This window comes from Primulina huaijiensis, chromosome 2 (assembly GCF_012295235.1).
Source record: "Primulina huaijiensis isolate GDHJ02 chromosome 2, ASM1229523v2, whole genome shotgun sequence".
NCBI classification, from domain to species: Eukaryota; Viridiplantae; Streptophyta; class Magnoliopsida; order Lamiales; family Gesneriaceae; genus Primulina; species Primulina huaijiensis.
This window is the reverse complement of record NC_133307.1, coordinates 32497112-32518923: the sequence shown is the minus strand read 5'-3', so window position 1 is coordinate 32518923 and position 21812 is coordinate 32497112. Positions and strand designations below refer to the sequence as shown.

At 36.8% G+C, this 21812-nt stretch overlaps 3 protein-coding genes, 1 non-coding gene and 1 pseudogene across 4 annotated transcripts in view; 2 read left to right on the top strand and 3 right to left on the bottom strand.

Annotated features, from left to right (window-relative positions):
- LOC140971832 (uncharacterized) overlaps nt 1-21812 on the bottom strand; it is a 71860-nt gene that overhangs the window by 32538 nt on the left and 17510 nt on the right. The window lies entirely within an intron of this gene.
- Nucleotides 482-554, bottom strand: TRNAA-UGC (transfer RNA alanine (anticodon UGC)). Its single transcript has one exon. It is a non-coding gene; the product is annotated as a tRNA-Ala (tRNA).
- Nucleotides 2196-11723, top strand: LOC140971825 (uncharacterized; annotated as a pseudogene).
- On the top strand, nt 12363-15429 carry LOC140971824 (eukaryotic translation initiation factor 3 subunit K-like). The gene is made up of 8 exons (XM_073434330.1): nt 12363-12622; nt 12720-12776; nt 12865-12915; nt 13020-13082; nt 13812-13862; nt 13983-14049; nt 14732-14814; nt 14970-15429. The coding sequence occupies exons 1-8, from the start codon at nt 12485-12487 to the stop codon at nt 15171-15173; spliced, it is 714 nt and encodes a 237-aa protein (XP_073290431.1). The 5' UTR covers nt 12363-12484; the 3' UTR covers nt 15174-15429.
- On the bottom strand, nt 18229-20536 carry LOC140971823 (probable pectinesterase/pectinesterase inhibitor 54). The gene is made up of 3 exons (XM_073434329.1): nt 20158-20536; nt 19460-20062; nt 18229-19039 (listed from the first exon to the last, which is right to left on the bottom strand). Exons 1-3 carry the CDS (start codon nt 20459-20461, stop codon nt 18342-18344), a joined length of 1605 nt encoding a protein of 534 aa, XP_073290430.1. The 5' UTR covers nt 20462-20536; the 3' UTR covers nt 18229-18341.

The following is a 21812-nucleotide window of genomic DNA, read 5'->3' as shown; positions in this document are numbered from 1 at the left end:
CTGATTCAGAATGTTGCTTTAGTTAAGACGGAGACTCGAATCTAATTTAACCTCAAAAGTTAACTAAAAAAAAGAAGATTGTCATTCAAATTAATAAATGAACATCTAGAGCGTGAAATTTATAAGACAATAAGTGACCCCAATACGAACACTTTGAACACATAATAGTGAAATTTGAGCTATGATATAATGTTAAATTTGAGATTTTAACCAAACTTACCCATAAAAACTAATTCAATGGAGAAGATTGTCAAAATTCATATATGTAACTTTCGAAATTTTTATCCAAACGACAACCTACAACTTTCTTGAATTGGAGCAAAAGAGAGAGAATTGTGGCCCATTGATTTCTAATGGAATGATAAAAAAGAATTAAGATACAAATTATTCGCATGGTAATTGATTATATCAATAACTTCGTAACCATACGCTACGTAGGTGAATTGAAATTGTGATTAGGGAATAAATTAAAATAAAAAGATGGAGATGCGGGGGATCGAACCCCGTGCCTCTCGCATGCAAAGCGAGCGCTCTACCATTTGAGCTACATCCCCTGTAGGAACTTTGCAGTTTTTTATATTTATAGAACAATAAAATGGGCCAACCGGCAAGTACATCTAGACACGTCAAAACGAGTGCCTGCCATTAGGCGAGGCAGGGCGAATCTCTAAGTAGCCAACCCAGTCCAATCTATCTTGGGCTGCGGGTTAGGCGGACCAATCTGGTTTTATTTTTTTAAGAAAAAAATGCTAAACAGTATCACAGTGAACATAGAAGAAAAATATATTTCAGTCAAATAGTTTAATAAAATACTTAAAAACATTAAAATAAGAAATTAAGAAAGCATACAACATAATCCATAAAAAATTAAAGTGCTTAAACCAAACATGAAGAAAGTAAACACATATTATAAAGTCAATTCTCATTAAATTTCATTCAATCTTGATATTCTACAATAGCTCATACCAATGTTTCTTAATAAAAAATTTCAACAACATTGGATCTTTCTCGAGATGATGTTGTTTTAATATTTCAATGCAACTCTTCGAACTTCAAACGAAATCGCTCTTGGGTTCACAAACAACTGCTATGCTTAAAGCTTTAAACTTTCACATTAAGCGTACATATTCAAGAAAGCCCATCTCAACAAAACAAATAAATAATCAACCTCTAAAGAAAAGAACCACAAAATGTGGGTTTATACAATGCAAACGGAAATACCGGAGGGCGATGTAAATTTTAAGTTCATCGATCTTTTATGTGAAAGAGCATTAAAAACCATTAACTATTTGATTGACTGGATTAATTCGAGTTAAACATCATAGAAAAAGGAGGAGAGCATAACATCTTCAAAAAACACAAGAAGCATAGAGATTCAGATTTTACCAAAGTGAGTGATTGAGGCGAGGCGAGGCGCAGGAGAAAAATAAGGAAGAAATAAAATAAGAGAGTGATGGAAGCGCATGAGACTTATTCCAATTTTTTATATAAAACGTAAAAGAGTAGGTCTCATGTTAGACCGTCTCACGGATCTTAATCTGTAAGACGGATCGACCCTACCCATATTCACAATAAAAATTAATACTTTTTCATGTATGACCCAAATAAGAGATCCGTCTCACAAATACGACCCGTGAGACCGTCTCACACAAGTTTTTGCCAACTTAAAAATATAAAATTCTACCCTTATTTAGCGGGCCATCCCGTCCCGTTTAGGTCAGCCCCGTCTTGGCCCGCAACCCAAACAGGCTCAGTCCTTTTGGCCCACTCCAAACGGACTGCTATTTTATTAATCCAACCCGTTCAATTTTTATAGTGGAGCGGACGGCCCGACGTAGTTGACCCAATTTGATAAATCTAAGTGCAACTAATGATTGGGCTTGGAAGAGTTTGGAGCAACCCGATATCATTCATGTCTCAAAAGCCCAACACTGGAACAAGAAAGAGGTAAAAAAAAAATATATGTCATCCCATCCTGTCGAAGCGACTGGTTTCTTTTATTATTTATGCATTGGATTTTTGGGGAATCATCATACGCAGGTACACGTGTTAGCGAAATTTTTCGTCATCTTTGATTTATTTTTTTTATCTCACTTTTTTTTTTAAAATATAAAATTTAAACGGGCAGACCCAGCCGCTTAACCAAGACCGCGATGAGTTTGGCTGGCTTGACCATCTGGAGGCTCGACATTCCTATCTTTCAACTGTTTGAAGTAAAGCACACGTGTCTGTTATGGAACAGGAGCCAAACTTTACGTTATTCGCAACCATCTATTCAAAACCAGCGCCACTGCTGCAGCTTCCGCCACCTTCTCATTTTCCACCGCCAATTTTCATCCATAAATCCTCCACAAATTTCAAACTTTGATGCTGCCGCCTGCGTGAAATGATCCTCGCTTTCCCTCACAACCTTACATCTTCAGCAGTCTACAAGCGGGCCTCCTTTCCTTCCCGCCACCATCACCATCCCTGTAAACGCTGCCGTTTGAAGCCCTTTTCCATATGTAGCCACTTTAATCCTTCATCCTTGATCTCCGTGAATTTATTTCATAGCCTACTTTCTCAAATTCCTTCGCTGAGCTACCTAGATTACATTGCCCCGACTCTCGGGTTCACCTCTGGCCTCGCTCTTTATCTTTCTTCTAAATCCCGGAAAGCGAACCCTGAAAAAAGCAGTGATTTTGATTCTCCTATCGGGGAGTGGATTTTGTTTTCGAGCCCTACTCCGTTTAATCGTTTCGTAACGTTGCGTTGCCCGTCAATTTGTTTCCCTGGAGGTGAGTTGCTGGAGAATGTGAAGGAGAAGCTCGTTGAAGAGGACACGCATTTAGTTAATTCGAACCGTGGGAGGATAGTTCTCGGTAAGAGCGAGGAGGATGGGATTCTGGAGAAGGTGGCGTATCAGAGGCTCTGTGTGGTCTCGGAGGGCGGTGGAGTTTTGTCCTTGGATTGGCCGGCCAATTTGGAGTTAGAGGAGGAGCGAGGATTGGATACTACAATTTTGATTGTTCCAGGAACTGTAGAAGGGAGTTATGAGGGGAAAATTAAGCGATTAGTTTGTGAGTGTTTGAGAAGAGGGGTGTTTCCAGTTGTCATGAATCCAAGAGGGTGTGCGGGCTCACCGTTGACCACTCCTCGGTTAGTTTTATCCAAAATTAATCTTGTTCATATTTTTGTTCACTTGCTACTGTTGTTTATTTATTATGTGGATCAATCCAAGGGCATAGTTTGGCATCTGAAAAGGCCTTTTAACTAGAGCTAACATCATGTCGAAATCGTGAAAATCGGTTGCGACATTGTTCAGTGTTTTGCAGCGTGGCAGCTAGTTGGCTTGATTATCTTGTTTGCTTGCTTTACTACTTCTGCTTGGAAAGTGTAAGCAGCAAAATACTAGTTTATAGTTATTTACTCAGTAAAGTTCTTGGCTTATGCTACGAGAAATAGTTCATGATATCGTTCATGCTTAAGTTTCTGTGTAATAGGATATGTAGAGAAAGTACGCGGATGACGGATCGTGATAAGAAATTTGAGATTGGACAACATGTTAGGAATTATCAATGAATATATTGTTAGCCTTCTTAATTTGATGATTGATCCAAGCTTGCGGTTAAGCAGAAGCTGGATTTATTATGAGCACAATTTCCTTTCACTGCTTGGGGTTAAGTGTACAGAATATACAGAGAAGATCCCAGTTTCTGTTTTTTTTTTTATTGTCAGAAAATCAGAATGTTTTTGTTTGTGAATTCTTCATGTTTACTTATTATTTTAATGCTTTTGTTGAGTTACAACCAACTTTGAGGTTACCAAATAGTACAATGTCTTTTCAAGTTTTCCTCAACAAGTTGGTTATCGCATGAAATAAATGCTGTTTATTTTTTGATAATAGACACATTTTTCTTCAACCAATCTCCGTGGCACTGCCAAATTATATCAAATATTTCATGATCGTCGATGTGTTCAGATGCATGCTTATTAGAACTTCTGAATGCAGCCTTTTAAAAATTCTTTTCATCATTATTTTCCAGCATGGTTTCTTTCTTCTTTTTTTTTTTTTTTGGATCATGGCAAGCCCAGTAAGGTCCAGCTCTTTTTCCCCCCTGTGTGCTTTGACCTTATTTGCAGGCTCAGTGATTCAAGCTCCTTGCCTGCTGTTGCCTTTTACCTAGCGTAGAAACGATAATCAATTGTTCTTCAAATGTGTTAAGTTTGCAATATTTGTGTGAACTTGTTGAATTTACAAGTTTCTTGAAAACTGGGTTAAAGGGAAAAAATAGGCAATTCTGACGGCTTCAATCGGATAGAATTAAAAACAAAATAACTTTGTTAATCATCCAGTTTGATGTCCAGGTTCCTAATTGAGAAGATTCTTTCATTCCTGGACCGGCAAAACAAGCTGATAGTAGGACGCTGTAACTACTTCATTTATGTAGGTTATTTACAGCGGCTGACAGCGACGATATATTCACAGCTGTTCAGTTTATCCGCAAGAAAAGACCGTGGACTACATTTATGAGTGTAGGATGGGGATATGGTGCCAATATGTTGACAAAATACTTGGCTGAATATGGAGAGCGAACACCTCTTACTGCTGCAATATGCATAGACAATCCATTTGACTTAGAGGCGGCCACTCGGTTAACTATGGAGGACATGAAGCTAACCAGAGGGTTGGTCAGTATACTTCAACGTAACAAGGTTGCTATTTTCCACATACATGCTCTTGTTTTTCCTTTTCTTTTAAGAAATTTAATTTATGCTTGTTTTTTGGCCTAATTGGTGGTCTTTAAAGTAGAACTCTTTCTTATAAAAGGAAATGTTATTTTGAAAATCCTCCTATTTTATGGCAGCGTTTATGTGGCCTGGGGTGCAGCTTGCTGAACTTGCCAACTTCCATGTATTCTTTATCATAACCGTTCCTTTGCCTTTCAGGAATTATTTCAAGGTCGAGGAAAAGGATTTGATGTGGAAAAGGCTCTCTTGGCATCATCCATAAGAGATTTTGACAGTGCAATATCAATGGTGTCTCATGGATTTGATAACGTTGAAGACTTCTACGGAAAATCCAGTACTCTAGATGTTGTGGGCAAAGTGAAGATTCCTGTTTTTTTCATTCAGGTTGTATTTTCATTCTTTGATGCTATGCTTCACCAAGGAGACCAATGTTGGACCTTTGAGCCTTTGATTATCATATGAATCATGGAAAACTCCTCTCTGTATTTGCAAAGTATATAATCAACATTTTTACTTAGTCTATGACACTGAGAAACATATCTTAAAAATGAGATTTGATGACCTGGATGGTTTGGATATACCTGCTCTTCATATATGTTTCCAAGTAATAACTTTAAATAACACTATTCATTTAAATAGAATTGTTGGCTTTGGGACAATTTGCTTGTGTATGTTCTAGCTGAATCATGTGATTTCTAAGTGACAATTGTTGTTTTATTAATTCATACAGAACGATGATGGAACATTTCCAATGTTTTCCGTTCCAAGGGGTTTGATTGCAGAAAATCCATTCACGAGTTTGCTTCTTTGTTCTTATTTATCAACGGGTAGAGATAGTGGATTATATTTCTCTTGGTGCCTGAACCTAGCCATCGAGGTAACTTTCTCCTTTGTCATCTGAATAAAGTTTAGCCTGTATGTATGATTGATATGCACTGATGATTGCAAAAAAATTTTTCATGCATCCATGCAGTGGCTCAGTGCTGTGGAGCTTGGACTTCTGAAAGGCCGTCACCCGCTTCTGAAAGATGTCGATGTCACTGTAAATCCTTTGAAGGGTTTGACATTGTTAGGTGGTAAAGCTTCTAGTAAATCTGATGGTGAAAACAAGCTCCTGAATTTCCCTAATGGCCACTCTGCTAAAAATTCTACGTTAAAGATGCTGGACACGTATGATACTAAGGCGAAACTTCAGTCAAGATCTGCAAGAGATATAGGAAGGATGCCTCCTCAAATTGAAGGACGGCAAGCCGAGGGTAGTGATGTAGGACGCCAACTTAATGCTAGTGATGCAAAACTAGAAGACGAAGCATCTAAATCTTCTGAGAATGAAAGAGGACAAGTGCTACAAACTGTGGAAGTGGTCATGAATATGCTTGACGTGACCATGCCAGAAACTTTTTCAGAAGAACAGAAAAAGAAGGTACTGCCCATAACGTGCTTATACTTCACACCTGTCAGCTTGCGATTCTATAGGTAATATATGTTTAGGCTTGATGCAAATTCATGTACAAACGCCATGTATATATCTTCATGGAGATATGCCTTTGCAAAGCCTCTAAGCTTGGTATGATGAACTTGAAAGTTTAATTGTTGACACAGAAGACAAATCTGAAGAACTTCATAGCTAAGAAACACTGATCTAATCAGAAACAGTAACGATATGCAGGTCCTTGATGCTGTGGGTCAAGGGGAGATGCTGATGAAAGCGTTGGAAGATGCTGTGCCTGAAGATGTACGTGGAAAGCTTACTAGCTCTGTTTCTGAAATTGTGCAGAGTCAAAGATCTAATCTAAAGTTTAATGAACTTTTGAAATTGGGGCACATTCCTTACGTAGCATCAGGAGTGAACTCAAAATTGCAAGAAAAAATTGGACTATCAAGAGGAAGTGATGACGAGGCTCTCTTTTCTGATCAAAATAGAAGGAGCAATGAAGCTGGAGATGGTCCTCATGTAGATATGGAGTCAGCGAATCAGCAATCAGAAGAACATGAAAAATCTAAGGATTCCGGTTTGAGTCAATCTACAGGTAGCCAATTGGACTACAATCTTGCCACAGAAAAAAACGAACAGAATGCTATGAAAAATAATTCTGAAAACGAACATATTCATGGGCATAATTTATCAAACACCTCTGATGACTATGAAAATGTGACAGAAATGAGTGTTAACCAAGAGTTTTCAGGCCAGAACAAAGGGCCTGGTGAATCCCAGAATATTTCCAACAACCTGAAGGAAACAGAAAGAGAAAATGTTGAAGGTCAATCAAACCTGAAAGAAAATGATAACGAGGACGTGTCTGATGTATCAAATGATCAAAGTGAGGTGAAGGAAGCTGATCACATTAATGGGAATTCTGGTGCTCCATCCTCTACGGAGACTCAACCCGCAGAAAATGATGCAGAAAACAATCAGGAGAAGAAAGAGAAAGATCCACAACCTGTTTCAAGTCAAATTAATGCTGCCCCCCCCCAGCTTCAATATGTCGCAGGCGTTAGAAGCCTTAACAGGGTTTGATGATTCCACTCAAGTTGCTGTTAATAGTGTATTTCAGGCAATTGAGGGCATGCTTGATCAGTTGCAGGTGAAAAGAGAAGATCAGAATCAAGTGAAGGATGAAAGCGATAAACTAGATTTCAATAGAAGGGACATGGAAAAAAATTTGAGGGAAGGCACTCCCAATCTCAAGGATCTTGACCATGAGTCAGAAAGTGTGTATAATCTCTGGAGAAACCCAGGTACTATTTCTGTGAATTCAAATGTTTTGTTAATCCAGGAAGATGTAAACCACAGTATGCATTTGATCGACTCCATTATAGTCAGCTGACAAACAACATAAGGATGCACTTTTGTCTGAACTTTGAAAACATTTGATTTGGTTAATGTCTCAGGGGTTCCAGGTTATTTGGCTGCTTTTCCATATGGGGACCCACTTTACAAGGAATACCTCAAGGCTCGCCTTCTTTCAGAGTTGAGAAAATTCAAGCCTGCAGTTTTGGATGCAGAGTCAGCTTTGCCTCTCAACTACTTCCCCGAAGATGGTCGGTGGAGACTCCTGGAACAAATAGAAGATGATGGTACGTCCGGTGAAAAATTTACAACTCATGAAGGTGGTTCTAGGGCTAGCCAGATAGATTCTGATTCTAGATCTAAGTGTACTAACAATATCATTGAACCCTCTTATGTGATACTGGATTCTGGAAAGCAGCAGAAAATCAATGAAGAATTTGAGGAAATGAACATTGCATCTGAGCACACTGACTTCGGCGAGTTGGATAAGTCGATGCTTTCTGTTAAAAATATTATAGTAGAATGTTTAAATGTAGAAGTTTATAGGAGGGTCAGTGCTGACATGGAAGAACTGAAGCTTGAAATAGCTAGGGATATAGAACATGTCGCAAATGCTGTGTCTCTGGCTGCAAGGTGCGAAAAGGAAGACATGTGCCAGCAGAATGACCATCCGTTGAATGCAGTTGGCTCTCTTCACAGCGAGAATATAATGAGAGCTATTTCATTTGCTATTGAGGATATCCAATATTTAAAAAGAGTACTGCCTGTTGGGGTTATTGTTGGCTCTAGTTTAGCTTCACTTAGAAAATTCTTCAATGCATCTGCATTGGATGGTAATGGTGAAAAAGATGCAGATTTTCATGAGGTTCAAAAGTCAGATGCCAGTATTATTCCAGTTGACAAAAAAGAGGCTGATCAGCGGCTTCCAGTGAAATACGAAGATGAAGCAGTCTTTGCCCGCTGGTTAGCAAAGATGAGGATAAGATTACTTTCCAAAGTTCAAATGACAATAAAGTAATGCTAGGCGCTGTTACAGCTGCTCTAGGGGCATCTGCATTGCTTATTGGTCAGCAGGTATCAACTAATCATGGTGAATTATTAAGAATTTGATGTACAGGATGAACCTCTTCTTGGATTCATCTTTGAGTTTTATGGTTCCTAGTGTTCATTATTAACATCAGTAGTCAATTTCAGCATCTTTCAATTTAGCAGAATGCCGGTTAAACTACGCTATATTGTTTCAACCTTGCACTTCATCTCCAGAAAGTCTTTTGAAGCAGTGGTAATATTCAGTTAAAAACTTAACTAGAGGTATGTGGTGAGCTGCACTGGGAAAAAATTACATTGTTTGAGTCACGGCTCTACAGATTGTAAATTGCTTTTGCTCAAACAATCTCTAAAGTTTTTTGGGGAAAATTACATGATTGCAAAGTTGACTTGTATTAGATTTTAATTGTTATATATGCCAAATTCCAACGCGTGGACTGTGGAGTTTTTGTTATCAAGAAAGACGACGATGGTTGGATATATATGGTCGACCATACCTCTTCATTTGTTACCTATCTTGTGCATGTGTAGATGATCATGACTTCTGGTCTTCAGTTTGAATTCTGTTAACTTTTCAATGATGCGCTTGTAGAACACTGAGACTAGTGGATCTTTAATGGACTCCCTTGAGGAGGAAGCAAATAGTGAAGATCTCTCCAAGCTTGAAGAAATGCCGGAGAGAGCTCAGAAAAATATAGTCACAAGTCTTGCGGAAAAAGCAATGTCTGTTGCTAGTCCTGTGGTTCCTACAACAGAAGATGGGGAAGTGGATCATGCAAGGTTTGCGGGGTCATTCTTTCTTGTCTTCTGATGTCTGTCTTTTTTTTATTCCATTTTATTAATCAATTGAGAGGTTGAAATTTTAACTCCAAAAATAGGCTGGTAGCCATGCTAGCAGAACTGGGACAGAAGGGGGGAATTTTGAGACTGGTTGGAAAAGTTGCGCTGCTTTGGGGTGGAATACGTGGTGCAATGAATGTAACTGACAGGCTCATTTCATTTCTGCATTTTGCTGAACGTACACTGTTTCAGAGGTGAATATCTGCATCTGTTTTCGTATGACCGGGTTTTTGAAACTAAAAAGTTCATTACATCAGTATATGTTGGATAATAATGGTAATTCATTTGTGGAAAAATTTCGCATCCTTTCTCCTCCTCCTGCTAGAAGTATATGCACATTGTATGAGATCTTGTGATTGTTGATTGATTTCCTTTCACTGCCCTGGTTTTCAAATTCAGAATTATTGGCTTTATATTCATGGTGCTGCTTCTATGGTCACCCGTTGTTATTCCACTGTTTCCATCTCTAATGCGAAGTTGGACAACTCAAAATCCGTTCAAAATTGTCGAGCTTACTTGCATAACTGGCCTGTATATTTCCGTAATGATAATGGTGGTGATGTGGGGGAAACGAATTCGCAAGTATGATGATCCATTGCTGCAATATGGTCTGGATTTTACTTCAATACCTAAGGTATGTACGTTATTTCTATGACTATCATGAGAAGATGATGCTGGTGAAGCCAGTCCTTTTGTTGTTTTGCACGTTCATTGATGTATGATACTACCGTAACGATAGTAAATGTCTTTTAGCTTTTAAAAGCCTTGATATACCTTTTGGGGATATGAATCAACACAGAAAAATTCTCCTATCTTTTTTAGTAGCTTTTGTTGAGATTTTATCGTGTACATTTTTAGTGCTTGATCTGGCCAAGAAACTTTTGATTCCATATTTTGTCATGCTGCTTCTTTTTTCTTCCAAAATCTTCTTTCATGGTTGCTTTTGGATAGAAGTAACTTCAAATCACTGTCTCCAAAACGTTTAACCAATTGAACCCTTGGTTTTGAGAAAGAGATCCTTGATGCTGGGACAATAATTTCTTTAATAAAAGTTCTTTCTGAGCCAAAAATTAGACTTCCTCATTGTTGCTCTACAATTTGGTCACCCACATTTTTTCGCTCACCACTTGCCTTCATTGTAGTTCAAAAACTTCTTGATGGGTCTTGCTGGAGGGGCAATGCTTGTTTTACTGATACAGTTAGTAAACTCCTTACTTGGCTGCGTGCAATTGCGTTGGCCTACTACTTTATCTTCACCATATTCAGAACCCGTTACATTGATGAAGTCATATGCAAGTATGCTATTGCTGATTGTTCAAGGAATTGCCACCGCAACTGGTGTTGCAACTGTGGAGGAATTGCTCTTTCGGTCATGGTTGCCCGAGGAAATTTCTACCGATTTTGGTTATCACCGTGGATTAATTATTTCTGGGCTTGCATTTTCTTTATCTCAAAGGTACTTCTCTGTATTATTTGCTCATGACATCTCTTTTTTCTTCATGGTTTTCCATCGTCGTAATTTGTTAATGTTTTTGGAACTTTGACCTGAAGATTACTTTATATCTATTGTGCGGATCCATTTATAAGGGTTATTTATGCTTTCATTTCTTCCACCTTATTTTAATATTTATTGAAATTTAGATCAATATGGGAAATACCCGGATTATGGTTACTGTCCCTGAGTTTGTCTGGAGCTCGTCAACAAAGTGAAGGTAGCCTCTCCCTTCCGGTCGGGATCCGTACAGGGATACTGGCTTGCAGTTTCATCTTAAAAACGGGTGGCTTTTTGACATATCGAGATAATCTCCCTCTATGGTTTAGAGGTGGCCACCCTTCTCAGCCATTTAGTGGAGTTGTTGGTGTTGCATTCTCTTTAATTTTGGCGATCATCATGTACCCACGTCAGTCACCTCTTCACAAGACAAAAAACAAGCATAGCAAGCAAAAACTGTAGTCAATACATTTGATTCACATTGCGTTCTGGTTTTGGATGAATCCTTTCTTCGAAAGAGGACCTGAAAATGGCTCTTTTTCTGGTTTCACGAGTCGGCATTTTTTGAAACAAGACATATAAATGACGACAGGAAGGAGATGGCAGAGGTGCATGGATTTATGACTGCAGTGACTTTAGATGCTGCTTCGCACTTTATGCTGACATGTATTAGTTCTAATGGATAGAGATATTTTTGTGAAATTATGGTGTACAAATAAATTTGTAGCAGGAAGTTGTATACGCAACTAATTTGGTTTATACGTAACATGGTTACTTTCATCTGTACCTATCTTTGTGTTCTCTTTAATATTTCAGCAAATTGTTTGGGATAGTAATTACAAAAATTGATAAAACTGAAAAGCAAAAAATAATTTTTCAAAAAATCCACACTGCATTTTCTAGCTTTCTGCAGATAAATTTTCAAAGCGATCACAAATACTTTCTGACCTAGAAAAATATCGACAAATTAATTGAAAATTTTCCGTTATCGGGTCCGTCGACCTTCCGATGCTTCGATATATTATGTCATTTCTCGACAAATACACGATCTTATACTAGTATTTCAAGAGCCAACATTGCATGCATTTATAATATTTTTTAATATAACCAAAATCTGTGTAAAATAGACATGTTTCTTGTTTTATTTAATTTATTTGAACAATTTGTGTTTTTATGGAGTTTTTTAAAGCTTTTTTTGAAAATGAATTACAGTTTTCAATATAAATCATAATTATATCATAATAATTCTTTAATATATTTTTATTTTTTAAGAAAATATATATTTTTATCATTTTAAAGAAAAAATATAGTTTATTAAATATTAATAATAATAAAAAAAAACAAAGAGAGAAGACTTAAGAGGGAAAACGGGGGTATAATTGTAAACAAGAGAGAGATAGAGGGGAAAACGGGGGCATAATTGTCCAGTGGATAGTGTGCGATAAAAAGCCCTAAAACCATCTTTCTTCTTTCTTATGTATCTTGTGTGGGCGGTCGCAGCATTGCAAAGCAAAGCTGAGGTTTTTAGGTTTCAAAAATAATTTAACTCATTACGACAAATCTCTCGCGAATTTTAAGAAGAAATGGGTAGAGAGGTAGTTAATACGACGACGGGTCAAAAGCAGCAATCGACGATGTCCTACACGGTGGAGCAGCTAATCTCCGTCAATCCGTACAACCCAGACATTCTCCCGGATCTGGAACTCTACGTCGATGAACAAGTATTTGTCTGTTTTGGGTTGATAATTGCTCGGTTTTGTCAAAACCATGACAACCTAGCATTTTTATGACGTATTTGATGTTTGATTGAAATCTTAGGTCTCGTCTCAAACCTACAGTTTGAATGCAAATCTCTGCCTTTTGCGACTGTACCAGGTTTGGATTTTTGATTTGTTTCATAGCTATTCTATTTTTTCCCCTGTTGATTTGTTAATTGTTGTTTGCTTTTTTGGGGAGAATTCAGTTTGAGCCGGAGAGAATGAGCACTCAAATTGTGGCTCGGATTTTAATCAAGGTACTTGTAGTTTGAAAACAGAAATCATGGCCATCGTTTTTTCTTTATTTGCGAGTGTTGTGTTGTATAGATATGTGCTGATGTCTAAGATAATTTTTCTGCAGGCGCTAATGGCGATGCCTGCTCAGGATTTCAGTCTTTGCCTCTTTCTCATTCCTGAAAGAGTGGTTCGTCACTATCTGAAATGCAATTGCTTGCCTCTGTTGTGTCATCGACTGAATTACATTCAAGCTTTAACTTTGAACTATCTAGTTTGTACACTTTATGAACTGTTCTCGGGAGCGGGACATTGAATTGAATTTCCACTTCATTTCTCCAAAAGTAGCAAAGAATCATCAATGGGCTGCCAGTTACGAGTTTAACAGATTGAACCATTGATTGAATGATTGATGCTTTGAATTTTTTACTCTGTTAGTAGCTCATGGTATTTTTAACTTATGAAGAGTTGATTTTTAGCCCGTGGGTCAGCGTAATCCTCCTGCTCTGAACTCCTAATAAAAGTTTCACGTTCCTTGGTTATTATCTTTTCATATAAAGTCAAAACTCTGAACCAATCATAATGCAATTTATGGTGAAGTAATTTATTTTCTGTGATGCTTAGTCCACTTTTTTAATCGAACTTTAATAAATGTTGGGTAGACTCTATTATGCCAATCATTACCTGTATAGAAGCACATTGACGCTACTCCTGGCGTGTCCAGAATGGGCAATGAACGAGATTTATTCTCCTTCGATTCATTTTTATTTGTGACTGAATCAACCTATTGGCTTTAATAACTTGTGACCGGGTTTTTTTAGTATGAGATATTCATCCTTGTCTCCTCTCATTGCTTTTGATCTCGATTTTCACTTTTTCTGAGGATTTATTTTTCCATATCTCTCTTTGGAAATACCAGCAAATGGAGGACCAATTTAAGACTCTCATTGTCCTCTCGCACTTTTTGGAGGTATTTTATTTTTTTGTCCCTTTTCCCCTTTACGTGAAAAATAGTCCTGTATTGAATTATATGATTGGCATGCTATTAATATATGTGGATCTTATTATATATGATTATCTTTGTCTTCAGACTGCCAGATTCAGTCAGTTTTGGGATGAAGCTGCTAAGAGCCGCCATATATTAGATGTTGTGCCAGGTATATATGATAAGATACTGTTTTCTTTTCCCAGCATCAACCAGGATTATGGACTTTGAATAGTTGATGATTCTATTCATGTTCCATCCCCCCTTTCATGTGCGTATAGGAGCATATTTGTGCAGATATGGACATATGTCATATCTATGTTGTGCAAGGACTTCTAAAAGTTGAAAATCACTAAAGTTGACTTTTCGTAATACACGTATATCTATGGAAAGAGACGTCATAATCTGACCAGTGCCAGAACTAAATCCTGAATCATGGGAATCTGCTGATTTTCTGGTGGTGGAATCACATCCAAAAGTTGGGAAGGAAAAATCTTTTATAATGTTTAGGGAAAATTGCATCAACACCTTTTATTAAAAAAAATTTTAAAAATGAAAAATCTCCCGTGTAATAAAATTAATTGCGTTGGAAGCCCTGTAATTTTAAAATCAGGCATAGATCCTTCAACAAATGCGCTAAATGTACTTCAGTTTTTTAAACACAAGGGTTATACGTGTTTGATTTAAAAAAATACAAGATATTAACCTATTAGTATACCTAATGTTCTATCTTGTCATAATTTGTTTCCTTTCAATGAAAGTGTGTTGGCTTCATTCATGTCTCATGTATTCACGTTTGTATGCTCCTTTCGGTACTCGCTTATTTTTCCTAAAACTGTGTATGACACTTACAGGTTTTGAACAAGCAGTTCAGGCATACGCAATTCATGTTCTTTCGCTAATTTACAAAAAGGTCCCAAGGACTGTTCTTGCCGAGGTATTGATTCTTTTTACTTTTCAGTGCGATTTTCTTAGGTTTTGAACTGCTGGATAAAATTCCTCGCAGAGTTGATCACAATTGATGAGTTGCTTCACTGCTGATCCAGATTTTATTTTTCTTTTTAGTCTTCTGATGGATGGTTTTTTTTACAGGCGATTAACATTGAGGGTTTGGCCCTAGACAAGTTTCTCGAGAGCCACGTTGCAAATTCTGGTTGGTCCATAGAGAAGACGCAGGATAAGGGGCTACTCATCATCCTTCCACCCAACGAATTCAACCATCCCGAGCTTAAGAAAACCACGGCAGATGGCATTCAATTGGAACATGTTACCCGCATTTTCCCAATTCTTGGCTGATTCATGCAAAGTGCGGTCTAAATTTTGAACTCATATTTTGGTAGAGTTTAATCATGAATTACGTGTACGGATTTTACATAATGGTAGCATGTGTTTAGATTTTTGGTGGGTAAAACCTTTTGTAGTCATATCTCATGTTCACGCGATACAGCAAGAATTGAAAGAGCCTGTTTATTTGGTTTGATTAAATGTTCATGCGCACCATGAGATTATCGGTACTGGGTTTTCAACTGCCTGCTTTCAGGTTTATTATCTACCTGTCTACTGCATTTTTGCAAATCTGTACTTGGCCAATATTTCTCCGTTGATGGTCATTGAAAAACAAGATAGTCCCTAAAAGTCGTATTGTTATTGGGGCTTGCGGTCAAGATTTGAACCATATTTTTATGGCATTTTTTGTAATTCTGAACTAGCGTTTGGATTTGGAATTTTGAAACTGATATGGTGTACAAATGGAAGATGTTTACGAAGATGTTTACTCATGTTTTCCACACTAAAAAAAAAATCAATAAATAATTATATTAGTCAATCATGTCGATACAAATATATTGGACATATCCATATTAAATAACATGGAAGTCAATATCGGTAATAATAACTGTAAAAAGGAAATACATAATAAACGACATAAAAAATGTAATGCATCATAACCAAATAGATATTGAAAACATTGATGAACATGCAGCTGGATCTTGAAGAAGGTCGTGTCCTCGAATATCATAACAATCCTGGCAGTCCAAATGTTATAACTGTCGCAGAGAAAGCCAACCCTCAAGCCTTAGTAATCCCGAGGTATCTCAGAATGCTTCTCTTGAACCATTTGAGAGCGCTTCGAAAATTCTTCCCTGCACACGAAGCCAAATTATGCATGCTTTGGTGTGAGATATGAGTTGAGGCTACAACTCTTGGAAAATTATAAATAGACCTATATCTCATAATAGAATAAGATTTGGCTATCAAAAACTCGAAAATACATATATATTTTTCATCAAATGATTGCCGCGTTCATAAACAACATGCGTGTGTAAACTCGTCTTAGAAAGATAGAATCCAAATATAACCTCGACTTACATTTTGTTCTACTATGTTTCAGCGTTTGTTGCACATCTCGTGCAACAACTTCCGGACAATTTCAGATTCGTATATCTTACATCACCAACAAATCTTGAATTTGAAATATTTTAATGTGAAATTCACTGGTCCAAATGTGCACTCAAACGTGTCCAAATGGGATTTTAATTACGAGAGCCACGTTCAGAATCGAAGCCAAGACCCTTCGAGGCAAGAATTCTTGATTGAAAGAGTACTGTCTGAGTTGTTTGATTACGATTCTCCTATTAATATTTTTTAGGGTGAGCATGTCGAACATGATATGTCCAGTATAGTTTACTTGATTAAATGGTTTGCAGACTACTATGTTAATCCAAATATTTATCCAATATGTTTTAAAAAATAACGACTGTGTGTTCCATTATAAAAAAAAATAAAACAATAATTTGTTAAGAATGACTTTCAAAATTATTTACCTACTTTTATAGGAAAAAAATAAAGCCGTCAAAATAGGTTAGTTCGGTTTCGACTACTCTCACCAAATAGGTGTGTAATATCTCAACCCGCTGGTCCGTCTAATATAACTAAAAACTGACTAAACCTATCGGACTAGCCCGTCATACTCCATCAGCCCGATCTGTTAACCCGTTTTGACTGCTTAAAATAAGTATAACTAAATTTTTTATAATTTAATATAACACTTTAAAAACATATAGTTTTATTATTGTACAAAGAAACTAATTATTAAAGCTGAAAAATCATTTAATTTTCCCCCCTAAAATTATAAATCTCATGATTTCCAAACGGCATGAATCTCCAATGTCCACCCAGCCATCACCAACAAACCATCTAAAGTCCAAACATTTGGGCTAAAAAAAAAACAATATTAGAAGAATATTTCTAATTATATATAATTTTTGAAGAACAGTTATTATCGTGCATCGGTAGAGTAGGAATGAATTCAAACGACGTGAAATGTTTGTCAACTTTCACGTGGGAATTAAATCTAAGGGAGTCCATTGATAGAAAATACATTATATTTTCTGGTTAATATCCCCACATCAATAATAATAATCAGTAGGGACTGAAAGACATCATTTGCAATATTTGCATCCTACGCTTTCCAATAATAAAAATATTATAAATATATATACAAAACCTTATCAATTCGTGCTATTAGGATAGTTAACTGGAAAAATGACACAAAAATAAAAGGAAAAGCATGTAAATAAATAGCCACGAATCCAAATATTTAAAATCATTAAAAATAAATATATGCAAATAAATAATATTTTTTAAGAATTAAGAGCCATGCTAAATTTTCACTCAAATATCAGATAGAAGAGGAGTCATTTAAGAAGACTATTAAGTTTAAGTTTAGCTTATTAAATACGATTTTTGACACTATAATTGGTGGTTCACTAGTAAATTTAATTTAATAATTGGTGGTTAAGTCAATTAAAATTAATAATTATATTGATTTTGACTGGTGATGTAATATTTGGTAGATGCCTAAACTTTTGTGAAGCCTTTTCATTTCACGATAATTAATGTGATTTAAGTGGTTTGTTTGTTAAAGTGAAAGTGATTGTCCCTCTCATGTAAAAAGCTAATACATCATCTATCTTGAAATAGCGGAATTACCATTGTTACCAAAGAAATGGTATAATAATGGAGTCACCTACTTTAGCTGAGTCAAGCTAGAACTGTCTTTCATAAATATTTGCTCAAATTAAATTAAAACAAGGATATCCTTAGATGACAGTTGTATCATACATTTTTCTTTTACAAATGTCAATTCAAATGAAAAGGTGTATAACGATTTCTAAAGTCAATTTTGTGAGAGATATTTTTTATATGAGTCATCGATGAAAAATGTTATTTTTTATGTCAAAGTCTTAGTTGTTATCGTAAATATGGATATAATTGACCTGTCTCACGGATATTAGAAGACGTACTATCTTTCCATTCTTCTGTTGGCTACTCTTGCTCCATTCTTTTCATATACATACATACATAAATATGTATTGGAATTTGTGTAACATGTTATTTATATATGTATGTGTAATATCACTTAATTTTAAACAATTGAACAATAAATATGGATCCATAGAATCACTAAAGTCCAGACGTAAAATCTACCCCTGTAGGAGGTAACCACGAGTTTCCACCGATGAAATTTGCAACGGTAAATTTACTGGCCTCCGGGGTTCCAATGACATGAAATCCTGGCCAATTCACCCTGCCAGAAGTTCTTGATCCAGGCCCCGTATTCGCATATTCAGCGAAATACAATGTTTTGTAAGTCGAACCGCCTGCTCCATTCCACTCGACCCAGCCTCGAGGATCGATCACTCCGTCAATGTTTGTTTCCATCACCACTGCCCTGGAGTACTCTTTCCAGGGCCTCCCGAGATAAGAATTGTAGGAGTTTTTGACGGGGCCGAAATCCGACTCAACGGTGATTTTACAGTTTTGGACTGAAAATCCTGTGTTTTGCCCTGGATCGGTCCTGCCATTGGCCAGGATAGTGTTGAAGGCCCGACCACGTCGTGGTCGGCGAAAGATCAAGGTGCAGCTTTGGAACACGGCCACGGCGTTGCCGAATATGAAGTCTACGGTGCCGTATATATCGCAGTCACGGTAAAATTGTCGAAGGGCATACGCAAATACTGTATCTTGGTAACCTACTATGCTGCATCGGAATATGACGGAACGATCCGAGGCGATGTTTAAGGCCACGGCCTGGTGTCCAAGAGGACCCGCGGTGTTCTCAAAGCCGATATCACGGGCGATGAAACCATCGCCAGTGATTGCTGCGAAAACCAAGATGAAAATCAATCAGTTCGGTAACGATTGAGGCATAAAATGTCCCAAACTCCACTTTTAACAAAAGTAATTTTAATATCATAGAAAGTTTGAGGTCTAAGTTCAAAATTCTCCGTGTACGATACTATTCTCTATCTTTATTGATTATCATTATATTCAACCAACATACATGTGATACTTTGAATATTAGCTTCTGTTTTATATTAATTGGTCCCCAGCTTATACTCAAGGGACCTTGTTGACTCATGAAATTATGTTTGGCTTATTTTCCATAATTTCGAGCTTTTTTTTTCCTAAAAAAAAACAATCTAACATTGATGACACAATTTCCCATATGTTAATGATTCCAAAGAATTTACTTTTTATCTGAAAAAGAAAATATTCCTATAAAGGGAGACGGAACTTACTAAAAGTTGCAGATTCTTTAAGCGAAGAACCCCCGGCCACATTGCTACTTGCACTTATAACAGTTGAATATTTTCCATCTCCAATCAAGGTGATTCCGTCCTTGTTTACGTGAACTTTCTCATTATAAGTTCCAGCTTTCACATATATCACGAATCGGCCACCGCCTGCGGCCTGGACAGCCTCGGAAACTGTCTTATAGTCCCCACTCCCATCTTTCGCAACGACGGCGTTTGCTTTAATCTCGGTGCTTTGGAGCAGTTTCCTGTCGGAGGCCGATACCCAGTCGGGGAAGATTTCTTCTTGATGAAGCCGCCTGGAAGTAGTCATCTTTTGTGTTTCCGGGTTGCTAGGGATCCTGTTCGCCAGGGCTAAAGAGTTACTGCTGAGTTCCGAAAGATAGTCGATTTTCCTAGAAATTTTTTCCATCAACAGATTTGATTCAGTATGGCCGTTGATTTCATCCTTGCAGTATTGCTGGAATGTTATGGCAGCACTAATCCATGTCTGGATGTCGGGTTTGTATTGTTGCGGAGATTTCTGAAGCGCGTCCAGAGCTTGGTTGAGTCGTTTGAACGACATTTTCATCAGTTCTCGGCAATAATCTACATATATAAGTTCATATGTAACGTTACAATCAAAGTTATAATGTGAAAAATAAAAAGAATAAACAACTGGATATCATGTGTTATGTACGTACCTATGGTCATTTGAGCAAGTTGAGTTTGTGGGGAGATGAGATTGGAGCTGGATTTACCTGCAGGGCTGGACTCTGGAATTTCGGACTCGCGGATTGTCATGTTAACGAGGGCGGCTGCGAAATCGAGTCTTTGAGTTCCGGATGCTAATCCTGTCAAGGTTTGGATACACAAGTTTGGATATCTGGTGAAGCCACATTGAATTCTCATATCCTGTTCAAAATCATCTTTTCCTGCATAGGATATAATGATAAAGCATGATATTGCCATTGTTAAACCAAAAACTATACCTTTTTGTGCTCCCATTTTGGCCAAAAATATGGTTTTTTTTTTTTTTGTGGGCTGTTTGAGCTGATTTGTAGAGTATTTGATAATGAACGTGCCATGGGTATTGCCTTTTATAACGAGGGAGGGGTTCGTTCTCTTGCGTAGGGTCGATGTCCAAATCCTATACCTGAATTTCAAAATTTTGGAATAATATTTTAGTAAAATAGAGTTACAGTTCCAAGACCGAGACGTGATCTTCAACACCCAATTATAACAAACTAATAAAAAGAAAATATTTCGATGAGCAATAAATTAAAGTTTTTAAGAACCCCTCCAAATGGGCCAAAATGGGGCCCCGAAATGCTGTCCAACCTGGTGCCCCCTATGATGGACCAACACTTTTTAATGTTAGTGTATTTCATTTTTTTTGTTCTTTTAATAATTTCAAAAAATTAATTTATCATTTTATATATACTTATAATCTTATGTTTTCTGTATCAAATTTTTTGTGTTCAGTATTTAATTGACTATGATATTTATTTAATACAAATTAATTATTTGTTTGATGGAACACAATAAATTTTTTTAAGAATAAGGCAAAAACTTGTGTGAGACGGTCTTACGGATCGTATTTTATGAGACGGATCTCTTATTTGGGTCATCCATGAAAAAATATTACTTTTTATGCATAGAGTATTACTTTTTATTGTGAATATTGGTAGGATTGACCTGTTTCACATATAAAGATTCGTGAGACCGTCTCACAAAAACATACTCTAAGAATAATTAGCCCGTCGTACCTTAATTTATTTATTTATTTTTTTTAAAAAATACTTTTAACGATGGTATCCAACATAAATATGCATCAACTAATTTAACCCAAAAAAAAACCAAACAAAACAAAACAATTAACTTAAATAATTTTTTATGCTTATAAATTAATTCAACATCAGCCAAATGCGATAAAATTTGCCTTTGTCCTTCACTGTTGTTGTGCATGTATGCATGCATCTGAGGTAGTTTAGAGGTCAATATCTCGGAGCTTGGTGCTATTCATTATACCAATTGGTTTTGAAAGACAAAAAACTTGTGTGAGACGGTCTCACGAATCGTATTTCGTGAGACAGATCTTTTATTTGGGTCATCCATGAAAAATTATTACTTTTTATGCTAAGATATTACTTTTTATTGTGAATATCGGTAGAGTTGATCCGTCTCACAGATAAAGACTCGTGAGACTGTCTTACAAAAGACATACTCTTGATGAAACTACTTTGTCTATTTCATGCCTTGCCCCTTCTTTTTTATTTAGTACCTGTCATGATCCATTATATTTAATTTTTTTCGTTAAGGTTCGACGCGGAATTTAATTTTTTCGACGTCGAATCCT